This window comes from Asterias amurensis, chromosome 10 (genome assembly GCF_032118995.1).
Source record: "Asterias amurensis chromosome 10, ASM3211899v1".
Taxonomy (NCBI): Eukaryota; Metazoa; Echinodermata; class Asteroidea; order Forcipulatida; family Asteriidae; genus Asterias; species Asterias amurensis.
The window spans coordinates 13,294,027-13,306,773 of NC_092657.1; the positions used below are offsets into that span (position 1 = coordinate 13,294,027).

Sequence of the window (12,747 nt, forward strand, 5' to 3'; positions counted from 1 at the left end):
GGGTTTATTATTATTATTGTTATTGGTTTATTAAAAATCAAACGTAGCAGCCAAAAGGCTGAATTGTGTTTAGGTTTACAATATAAAAATACGTTCAAACATCAAAAACCAGCAAATATACAATACGAGATTATAAAAATAGAGTAGATGAGAATATAAATTAAAAAACTGTAAGTATATACATTACAAATATTTACACAATGCAAACAAGTTATCTACAGGCCAGAACAATTATTGGTGATTGAGCAGCTCAACTAGGGAAGGGATGGAACTGTTTTTGAAACGGTTAGTCCTACATTTAATTGTACAAAGTTTATTGGAATTTCTCAGGTTGTTGTTTCTAGGTGGGGGAAGCCATTGTTTATGTCTGTTAGAAGTGAGGAGGGATTTACCAAAATTAACGAAGAGCTGCTCAAGTCTAACATCCATGGCAGGGAGGCCAAGCTGGGAATAATCTCAGCAAAAGACTTAGTTTCACAGTAATCGTAGGACAAGATAATACGAAGAGCCTTGCGCTGCAACTTTTCAAGGCATCCAAGTTGAGACTTCGTGAGGCTTGAATACCAGACTGGGCAAGCATACTCAATAGTTGGTCTAACATACATAATATATACACTCAACAAATCAGCAATAGAAGTGCAGCACCGTTTTAATTGGCGCAGAAGGTACAATTTATAGTTGAAGGCTTTGCACATTGAACTTATCTGGGTATCCCATTTAAGATTACTCTGTAGATGAACCCCAAGAATTGTCATACAGCTTGTGTTAGTGATGGCTGAAATACCAATATGGAAACTAGGTAGTACAGCTGGGGTGCGTTGGAAACAAATACTCAAAGCTTGACACTTGGGAGGATTGATTTTCATGTTGTTAGTGTCAGCCCACTGTTGGAGACAGTCTAATTCGTTTTGCAAACCAATAGCATTCTCAGAGTTTTTAAAAGACTGGCTAAGGGTCATGTCATCTACATACTTATAGTGAGTAACCTCTTGATGATCAGTGACAAAATCACTAAACATGACCAAAAAGGCGATCGGTCCGATTTTGGTACCTTGTGGGACACCGGCTTTGAACCATTAGTTGAAAACCATTAGTTGAAAATCGATTCAACACACTTTGATTCCAATTCATAAATACCTTTTAGGTCAAAAACATCATCACTGTTTGGTCAAAAAGTAAAATAAATGCAACAAATATAATGTTTAAATGATTTATTTCAACACAACACCCTTCCAGCTATGAAACGGTAAAGCCCTCTGCCGCCCTCGGGTAAACAACTCCTTATAAGGGAATGGTGTGCGCATCGCGCGTATTTGCGTGATGTGGCAAAACTGTTTCAGCCGTTGCTCTCGATCAATATGAATGGAGAAACTGTCTCAAAAGAACATGTGCAAGGTCGCGTGTCACACCCATGAATTAACACTTGTTACCGGTCATGAAAAAAAGGTTTACATCCACCCACGTGAAGCGCTCTACACCAATAGGAATAGCGAAACTGTCTGAGGTTTTTATGAATAACAAATAAAATTGGCCCCTGGATACAGGTAATGAAAGGTAATTACTTTTGTATGTTATATTTGTTTGTCTTTTTTTCGGACACTACAACAATTATAACAAACGGCCGTCCAGGGAAAGCCAAAAGTAAAACAAAAATGTCAACAAACAGATGTGCCCTCCCAAACCATGTGCATAAAAATGAGTTAAGATTGGAAACAACACTGGAAATAAATGTATCAGTACACATACACTTTCATACTCTAGATATTAAGTTTACACTGAGCTATTGCGCAGCCAGCGACTGTTCCATGTGCTTGTGTCTACGGTACGGTAAACAATTCATGAAATGTGTTAAAATGCAATGGAATAATACCAGCATATATAGCTTGAGGTGAGTCGTCGACCAATACAGTCACCATTAATTTCGAAGCCCCATATGATTTTAACACGCTACACGTTCTTAGAAAAAAAAAAAAAACGCAGGTTGGACTTGGGGTATTTTCTTTCTGTATCAACTAAATTTTTCTTTTGTATTTACTTCACATCTTTATTAACTTTTACTCCTCTTTTGTTTTCATCTCAAAGCGCATAGGGACTTATATGTGATTGTGATATGCGCTCTACAAAAATGGTTCATTATGTGAGATGTAGGTTGGTGATACCAATGATATCATTTACCATCCATGACGTTACATTGACTGTGTCTGAAGAACATACCTGTAACCAGTTGTTCTCAGTGAGATGTTGCTTATGAGTTCCTCAGTGCGCCTCTTGTTTTGTTTAATCTCTTCTTGGTCCATAGAAAATGGCGCATGGCTGCTTGGAGAGCGTTTCGAACTCTTTAAAGGAAACCATACGAGATGGCGGTATTCATGGTTGGATTGCTGTGTTGGGTGTATTTACGTGTTTTGTAGCAAGGGTTGGTGTGACCAAAGGTCTGGGTATGATGTTACCCACCCTACAGGAACAGTTCGTCACTTCGACGTGGTTAATTGGCTGGATGGTTGCTTTTGTTTCGTCTGGTGGGGCGTTCTCGGGTAAGTTTATCTTAAATATTGATGTACTTTTAATTAAATTTTACTGTTTATAAAATAGTTTATTTAAACTTATCTCTTTGCTTATTTGTGTACAAGCCAGTCACAATATGAAACAGTTGGCCCAGGCCACAGTTATTAAGTTAAACTTTTGTGTTTATGGCAAGTGTTGCTGTATTGATTGTTCCCTTGTGGATTTTCATCACTTTGTTGCTCTGTACTCATCATTGTTTTGTTGTCTGATTTCCCAAATGAATAATAATACAATAAATATAAATAATAATATCAATTAAAAACTAGACATTCGGTGTTTGTGAACAAACACAAAGTTGTTCCGTGTTGTTTTGCTTGGACCATGTGCTCAAATGACCAAGGAGTCTATAACTGAAACAATTGAAAATAGGTTGTATATTTCTTGAGATATGGTCTCACTTTCGGTTGACCCGGAAGTATAGGTCAACTTGAGTCAAGGTTTTTTTTAAATGAATGTCCATGCCCAATGAATTTAAACATTGGTCGTGTAGTTCTTGAGATTAAGGTGCTGCAAAGATTTCCACTGTAACTTGTCAATAGAGGGCGTTATATAAGTTGAGTGGTATCAACATCTCCTTTTTTAAGGCAAATAATGTTCAACTGAATTGTTTATCCCCAAAAGTTCAATTAAAAAGTTGAATGAATGTAAAAACTTGTATTTTACTCAGGATTGTTTGATTTGTTTGGTTTATTGAGTACATGACAGTATTATTAGAGTCCATTATCATGTGACAAACTCCTTAGGATGAAATCCTTGTATTTGGTAGGTGGTTTGATGTTTGATCTAGTACGAGTGGATTTCACTGAACTCATAACCACCAAACTCTGTGCTAATGATCACCATTTTCCGCTTACTGTGTATTTCAAACATCATGCATGCACACAGGTTATGCTGGGCTAACAATTGAGAAATAATAACAACAACAAAAACAACAACAAAAACAACAACAACAACGACAACGACAACGACAACGACAACAACACTGGCAACGGCAACAACGGCAACGGCTGCGGCGGCGGCAGCGGCGGCAGCGGCGGCAGCGGCAGCGGCAGCGGCGGCAGCATCAGCAGCAGCAGCAGTAGTAGTAGTAGTATATCGACGAAAACAATATCAACAGCTAAAAAAAAAAAGATCGCCTGCACGGATGTAATATATTGTAACTTTGTTCAATTATACTGCTGTCACAATTATAACCAATGTATCATCGCCATGTTTTTTTTTCTTCTTTTCTGAGCAGGGATATTAGCAACGCCACTAAAGGAGAGATTTGGCGCCAGGACTGTGGTGACAGTGAGTGGAATAGTTGCTGGTATCTCTATGATAAGTGCGTCATTCCTATCCAGTCTGTACGCAATCACCTTCCTCCTTACTGTTTCAGGTAAAACGTTGCTTAAAATTAACATAAACAAGTTGGATTGAGCTAACAAAACAGTTGCTGACATTGTTACCACTTTATGCAACACACTATATGCATAATCTGACAAACCTGTGTAAGTTTGAGATCGATCGGCCATCTGGTTCAAGTAAAACAAAACGATTGCACATTTTGCATAACACCAAAGCAAGCCTATCGGGAGAGTGTATACACTACAAACAAATGACCTTGTTGAGGCATAATTGTCCTCTAACTAAATGTTTTATTTTTTTTGATTGGTCGTTTTCGCGGGTTTAAATGTTTGCAGCAGAGATTGTACAGTACGAAGCTTTTAAAGGGACATGCGTAAAAACAAAATTGCGTGCGAACGAAACAAACAATTGGGTGCAAACAAAAATAAGTCCAACGAAGATTTTGATCGTACGCAAGCAAATTTTTAGTTCGCAACTGTTTTCGTACGCACGCATATTTGTTGCGGTTGAACGTAGATTTATTCGTCAGCTCGCATATTTGTTTTTGTTCGCACGCAACTTGTTTTCATTTTTTTTTTCACGCATATTATTCCTTAAGCTCCGTATAATAGAGCAATAGTGTCTATCGGTCAAACCACACAACGGCTGGACTAACAATCCAGACACTGTAATTGCAACTACATTCAACAAACAGTATGAAGATAGTATGGTATAGTGACTTCTTTAAATTTTACTTCCTGAGGTGCTGATTTTTTTTGAGAACATAGTAAAACAAGTCACGAAAATAACATTAACGGACATTACGAAACATGTGAAACGTCTTTACGTGATACTGGTTTACTCATTCATAAAAACAATTGCAGCACCTTAGCAATTAACATATAAAGGGAAAGTACACGTTTTGTAATTACTAAAAACAAATATTAACTCAAAAATTTACTTGGTAACGAGCATTGGAGAGCTGTTGTTAGTATACAACATTTCGAGGAACGGCTTCCTCTGAAGTAGTATGTATTTTGAGAAAGTGTTTATTTCTGACTTGAATGTTAAAAGACTTTAAGCTATAAGTATTTTATTTCTAACTGAAAGCACACAAATTTTGTTATCTTTCATCTTTGTCTTGCAACTTCTATGACCAATTTAGCTTAAATTTTCACAGGCTTGTTATGTTATGCTTATGCTGGGATACACCAAGTGAAAAGACTGTGCTTTGACAATTAACAAACGTGTACCTTCCCCTTAAAGAGAGTGGACACTATTGGTAATTGTCAAAGACCAGTCTTCTCACTTCTCACGTAAAATAACAAACCTGTGAAAATTTGAGCTCGATTGGTCGTCGGAGTTGCGAGATAACTATGAAAGAAAAAAACACCCTTGTCACACGAAGTTGTGTGCTTCCAGATGCTTGATTTCGAGACCTCAAGTTCTAAACTTGAGGTCTCGAAATCAAACTCGTGGAAAAGTACTTGTTTCTCAAAAACTATGTTACTTCAAGAGGGAGCCGTTTCTCTCACTGTTTTATACCTCTCCCCATTACTCGTTGACAAATGAGGTTTTATGCTAATAATTACTTTGAGTAACTACAAATAGTGTCCACTGCCTTTAAAGGTTAACTTTTTATTATCATTATCTTAAAACGGTGTGAGTGTAATTTATGTAAATATGTTGACATTGTTGAAAAAAGTACCTTAATGTTTAGAAAATGTTGAGTATACTTTGTTCCCTCAGCTCTTCAGAGGAATGTTAAAAGTTAAAACTCTTAACATATTTCGTATCTTACTATTCAGGAGCAGCAATTGGCATCACTTACATAATATCGAAGCATCTGGTTGGAAGTTTCTTTACCAAATCACTCACAACAGCCTACGGCTTGGGGTTCATGGGCTCCTCCTTTGCCTTCATTGCTGTTGTGCCATTGATACAGCTTTTCCTAGATATATACGGCTGGAGAGGAACAATGCTACTACTTGGAGCATTATTATTACATATCGCTGTTTGTGGAGCTCTGATGAAACCACCTGCAGCTAGTGGGAGTCGAGAAGGTTACGAAGCAGCTCTCACATACGAGGAGCAAGAGACCGGAGAAGACAAAAGGGCACCAAACAACCACTGTGGCTGTTTTAACAAAGTATACTTATTCACTCGTGATACATTCCAGCGTGGTTTGTTCTCATCCACATCATTTTGGTTTATTGTATGTATATCAACTGTTCGACTAATCACTTACTGTGCTTGGTTAGTCTACTATGTGCAGTATACTACTGTGTATAAAGGATTCACAATGGAAGACGCGTCGCATTTCATCGTTGCTTATGGAATTGGAAAAGCAGTAGCCTGCCTTATGATCGCCCCTATAATTCAGCAAGTGCAATTTGTCAGCAAATACACCTGGCTGGCTATAGCTGTACTTATACTTGCCATTTACTATGCTGTCGACCCATGGTTGATGTCTTACTGGCCAATTACTGGAAATGCTTGTATCTTTGGAATTGCTTTTGCATTGACTTCCATACTCATAGATGTTGTCATAAAGGAAATATTTGGTAAAGAACAGCTGGGCCATGTTCTTGGCTGGATGGGATTTATGACTGGTTTGTCCTTAATCCTTCTCCTATATTTCCCAGGTGAGTTTTTGTGTTAAAGGAACACGCTGCTTTGGATCGGACGAGTTGGTCATTGAAAAGCGTTTGTAACCGTTTGTTATAAAATGCATATGGGTATTAATATATTTTTAAATTAGAATACAATGATCCACACACGTTTGCGTGTTTGCGTGGTTTTCCTTTTACTTTGCGACCTAACACAGTCGGCCGTTTATGTGAGTGAACAATTTGACCCCCATAAAATGGCCGACCGTGTGAGCAGGTTAGCCCACACTTTCGTTCCCAGGGGTGATCGATCTCGCCGCGCCTGTTTGACCCATGACTACGAGGATGCATACAACACTACTAGGCGCACGAATGCATATCCGAAAATGGTCTCTGTCATCAAGATGCAACACATGTACAAAGCTCAAGGAAAGGACGTCGGTATATTTCGACATGCAAATATCGTCCTGATTAACACAATCAAACTAAGTAGGATTTGAAACTTTGCGTGGTGGAAATACGATATAGAAAGTTTTGCGGTAACACCATGTAATGACTTTCTCTATTGAGTTGGGGTGGTTCTGAAAAGAACCGTTGGTTTCAACTCGACGTTTCGATAAGTATGCTCTGATCGTCTTCTGCAGAAGACGATCAGAGCAGAAGACGATCAGAGCATACTGATCGAAACGTCGAGTCGAAACCAACGGTTCTTTTTAGAATCACCCCAACTCATTAGAGATAGTCATTACATGGTGTTACCGCAAACCTTTCTACAAGCAAACTAACCCAACATATTGATAACAGATTCGTAAATGATTGATAAACGTTCTGCATCGAGTATTTTGTGAGGTGTCTTGGCCGAGTGGCTATATTCAAGTATGGTCAAAATCAATGGAGTGTGGCTTCAGGTCCCGGTAGTAAAGCTTTTGTCCTTGAGCAATATACTTTACTAATGTTTCTTTTCACCAAGTGTTATGTATCTGCCAGTTTGATTTGTTGGTAAGAAAAAGCCTTCGGAGCGCTACCTTTGTCCAGGGAACGGATACATATGAAAGGGATGTTATTGCCCCGATGACCGGGGCAATATAATAAAGCGCATTGGGACGGTAGTTGTAAAATTCACTATTGTGTTGTTTATAATTAGTAGTTTTGTCGGGATGGATCCAAACCACTCTCTCGATCAACAAAGCTCACGGCTACACTGGCGAGCTGATGAATTAATGAGTCGCAAATTAATGAATGAATGAACGAAACAGTAATTGAAGGTATGTAACTTAAACATGTGTACGTTTTTTTTGTGCCCACCAGGATTGATATACGACTTAACTGGAGACTACACCGTTGCCTTCAGTCTAATGGCTGGTGCACAATTACTGAGTGTTGCTGCTGTATTTTGGTTACACTGGAGGCATAAAGGAAAGAAGAGTTTTCGATAAAGACGCCACGCCGTTAGTATTGTCATGACAGAGTGTTAGCAGAGAATAATTCGGGGGTATGCCGCTTCTCGATTGACCCTCGCTAACTTTCATTTTCCTTAAAGTAACAAATACTGAATGGTGATTGTGGAAACTGATTGAAATATTTGTGTCGACAATTTCAGTGAGCGTTATCATCGATTTTTCTTTTTAATCGATGTCATGCTAAAAGTGTCATCGGTGTATGGTGGATTACATAGTGTTGGCAGTGCCAGCCACTGTTTTATAAACCAATATGTAATGCCCCTTTGACTCATCATTGTTCCATCGTCTTTACGACTTCTTCTGAACCCCTTTTAAACCCTTCTCATCCTGTCCAATAAACTAGAGAGCTTTCGATTTTGGGACGGTAGGAACACAGAGGACGGGAGGTAGCGTTAAGGCCGAGTCACACAGTGACTGCAGCGATAACTAAAATGTTAACGATAACGACGCAAAGAGGAGACATTGTATTGGTTAATTAATTGCTCTACACAGAAAACGCCCATGCTTCAAGGGCGTGCATTTCTAACGTTCTCGTTTTCATTCTCTTATAAAGGCCTGTGCTCACGATTGAACGCCCCGCCCTGTATGATGTGGACCGCACGGTAACATACTTGGCTTGAGTCCCATTCCAATGAGGTTCATTTTATGTCCAGTCCCATCATCTTGACACCAGGAAAGCTTTGAGCGGCCGGCATCCCCAGCCATATGCCTGGCCATTCTCGGGACCGGGTGGTGTCATGTTTACGCGTTGTTGTGGTTTTTATTAACTGCACCGAACCGTGATCTTGTGAGCCCTTTCACCGTTAGACTTGATTCAATGCCCGTTCTCGTGCGAGAGGTCCCTTGTCACATCCGCCGCCACAATGTAGCTACATTGGTCCCGAGAAAGGTACGGAACAGTTTGGGGGTGATCGGCTGCACAAAACAAATGTTCATTTGTGGGCGATGGGACTGAAAAAAAAACTGTCACGGAACTGCGACTTGAGTCAAGTCAATGTCAAAAGGAACAATAAAACAACGTGTGCAAAATTCTACGATTTGTTCTTCTCCAAATCATGATAAAGCTGTGATGTCCTTGGTATGGGTGGTTCATGTTAAAATGGGTTGATCCAATTGTGTGCGAAGGTTGGAAAAAAAAAATAATATAATAATTAGTTTCCTTTTGTGTAAGGGTTTTCGTGGAGAAAATTATTTGTGAGCCGGGAATTTTTGCAAAAGAGCTGGACAACACCTTATTGGGAACTATACAAGGTAATAAGCATTTTAGTTTATTTAGACTGAGTTGTCCGCATAAATATAGTCTGATTAGTGATCGATAACTAATACGCAAAGTCACCTTGATGTTGCAGTGTTAGAGTAGGTCGGTACAGTGACTGTGTAATTGCCTTCGACGCGTTCCTTTTAAAGAAAACAAATGGAGCGGAACAAATTGACTTATTGCATTGTAAAAGTAGGTCGGTACAGTACCCTTTGATGTGAAATTGCCTCTGTTGTGTTCCGTCTACAAAACTAAACAAATGGAGCGGAACAAATTTACTTCTCTTTTCTGACGTACATGCAGCTATATAGCGCTAAAGATCTCATATCAAAAACAATTATGATTTCCACCACGTAATTGCAGTCTACACACCTCGGTATTGTGCCACCTTGGCTGTTATTTATTTTTTTGTTTTTGCAGCGTTTTTTTTTACAGAAAACAAATTGAGCGGAACAATTGCTCTCATCTCGGTTCTGACGTGCATGAACCGCTTTTTATTCCAGTAAAAACCAAAACAAATACGCGAAAAAAAAGACTTTTAGTTACTCTGTAAACGTATGTCGGTTTAAAGAGTCAGTCAGCGTATAACATTATTTGTGAGCATATGGGTGTGTGTTCGTTTAGCTTCCATGGGTTGACCCCGGTCTACGTCTGCCCTGGTACGTTCGAATAGCTTTGACGGGGCTCACCCGGGTCGGCCCCCAGTGCCCTGCTTTTGGAGTGGGCCACTTTGGTGACCTGATGAGTATGCCATCATCACGAGAGGGCGAGTGTGATCGTTCGATTAGCTCTATTTGCGTTATATATGCGTTGTTATAGTTTTGGCAAACGCTACAGTGTGACTTGGCCTTACAGACACTTGACACCATTGTAATTTGTTAACACACAGTCGGTGTATCTCACCATATAGTTAAAATAACAAACCTGTGAAAATTTGAGCTCACTCGGTCGTTGTTGTTGCGAGATATTATTGAAAGAAAAAAAAAACCTTGTCACAAGTAGTTGATTGCTTTCAGATGTTTGATTTCGAGACCTAAAATTCTAAATATGTGGTTTTGAAATCAATTTCGTGGAAAATTACTTCTTTCTCGAAAACTACGTCACTTCAAAGGAAGCCGTTTATAACGGTGTTGTATACCATCAACCTCTCCCCATTACTTACAAGAAAGGTGTTATGCTTATAAATATTTTGAGAAATTACCAATAGTGTCCACTGCCTTTAAATAATAGGCCGATACAGCATCCTTGGCTGTGTAATTGCTTTCGCTACGTTCCTTTTGCAGAAAAACAAAAGGAGCATAATACAGTGATTTGGTCTGAAGCACACAGGAAAACCTAATCAATTGTATTACACACGCAAATAAAATTGACCCAGAATTTGACAGCCAATCAAAACCCGCCACAGTCGTCTGTTTCTTTATAGACAAGCCTTAAATACTGTTTGGTCACTCGTTTCTATCTCACTGCTGCGAATACGGTGAACGGTGAAGTCGATGAGTGAAGCTTACTCAATTACACATGTGTGCAGCAACAACTTCTGTTCAATTAATTGCTTAATTTGAATAAATATATGAATAACTGCCTGATTCATTACTTCTAAAAGTTATTACGAACAATAGTATACACAAACGATCATCATGGAAGTTATTATCGCAACTTTGTTTATGTTTGTACTGATTCAAACATGCCATGGTGCAAACCAACAGCGGTTCATGGAAACATTCTACTTGGCTGAAAACCGTGCCTTACTGAATCAAGTGTTTCAGTTGAAGACTGTATCTTCTCCTGTGATCTGTGGGCGAGACTGCTCTTTAAACCCACAGTGTGCATCATTCAACTACCAAATAGATAACAATGGTTGTGAATTTAACAACATCACCAGGGGAAACAGCCCTGTTGACTTTATCGAATCACAAGGAAGTGTCTACTATGATGGAAGGGTGGACACTTTTTCTTTTTCCGTTCCGAACGTGAAAAAGTATAGCAGTTGTACTAAGTTATATCAAGCCGGTTACCGTGACAATGGCATATACAAAATCTACCCTGCAAGTCTAAATGCTGGGTTACAGGTCTACTGTGATATGGAAACAGATGGAGGAGGCTGGATCGTGTTCCAGAGGAGACACGATGGCTCTGTTGACTTTTACCGCACCTGGTCTGAATACGCATCTGGCTTTGGTGACATGCAAAATGAGTTCTGGTTGGGGAATGACATCCTGCGTGCCCTTACTGGAACGGGTCAATGGGAGCTCAGAGTAGATATGGATAATTGGCAGTCCACTGCAGTTTGGGCTTCTTATGGTGAGTTTGCTGTTACAGGTGACAAGTACACTCTCAATGTTGGTTCATATGATGCTCAGAGTACAAGTGATTCAATGTTTGGTCATAATGGCCAACCATTCACAGCGAAGGATCAGGACAATGACGGAGATACCATTGCCAACTGCGCAGAGCTATGGGAAGGTGCCTGGTGGTTTACAAGCTGCTACATGTCCCATCTGAATGGTAAATACTATCCACAGGAAGATGTTCCATTCGGACGTGGAGTAAAATGGGCAGGTTGGTGGTATGGATCAGATTATTTCTCCCTGAAGAAATGCAGCATGAAAATACGGCAAGTTTTGTAACTCATTAAACGAACAAGCTTTACTTAAAAAGACACAGGACAACTTCGGTATTGCCATCGACGTGTCTCCTAATTTGGTATATCTCAACATATGCCCAGCGTAACAAACCTTAAAAAAATGAACTCAAATGGTCGTCGAAGTTGCACGATAATATTGACACAAACAACAACACTTGTCGCACGAAGTTGTGTGATTTGAGATGCTTTAATTCGATACCTTAAAATCAAATTTACGTGTTTAAGTGAGAAACAACCTCTTTCTCGAAAACGACGTTACTTCGGTGGGAGCCGTTTATCGCAATGTTTTGTAATATCATTGATCGTCAAGAAGTAAGTTTTTATGCTTACAGTTATTTTAAAGGAAGTCGTTGCCTTGGATCGGGTCGAGTTGGTCTTTGAAAGGCGTTTGTAACCGTTTGTTATAAAATGCATATGGGTAGAAAGATGTTGTAAAAGTAGAATACAATGATCCGCACAAACATGCTTCGAAATTGCACGGTTTTCATTTTACCTCGTCGACTAACACGATCGGCCATTTAGGGGAGTCAAATTTTTGACTTCCATAAATGGCCGACCGTATTAGTTCGCACAGTAAAAGGAAAACCACGCAATTTCGAGGCAAACTTGTGTGGATCATTGTATTCTACTTTTAAGACATCTTTCCAACCATATGCAATTCAAAACAAAGGTTACAAACGCTTTGTATAGACCAACTCGACCCGATCCAAGGCAACGTGTTCCTTTAAGCAATTGTCAATAGTGTCCAGTGCCTTTAAAGGCAATAGTGGCATATGTAGTTGACTATAATACCAATATTCTCACTTGGTATAACCCAACACTATGCATAACCAAAAACATTCTTTAAAAATGTGACCCATTTGGTCATCGAAGTTGCAAGAGAAC

The 12,747-nt window shown here is 39.4% G+C and overlaps 1 protein-coding gene and 1 pseudogene across 1 annotated transcript; both read left to right on the forward strand.

Moving 5' to 3' along the window:
* The first annotated feature begins 2,302 nt into the window (after positions 1 to 2,302).
* On the forward strand, positions 2,303 to 7,936 carry LOC139942701 (monocarboxylate transporter 12-like). The gene is made up of 4 exons (XM_071939503.1): positions 2,303 to 2,534; positions 3,803 to 3,943; positions 5,700 to 6,536; positions 7,809 to 7,936. The coding sequence occupies exons 1-4, from the start codon at positions 2,303 to 2,305 to the stop codon at positions 7,934 to 7,936; spliced, it is 1,338 nt and encodes a 445-aa protein (XP_071795604.1).
* A 2,919-nt stretch (positions 7,937 to 10,855) lies between these two features.
* LOC139942702 (uncharacterized) lies at positions 10,856 to 12,203 on the forward strand (annotated as a pseudogene).
* The last annotated feature ends 544 nt before the right edge of the window (positions 12,204 to 12,747 follow it).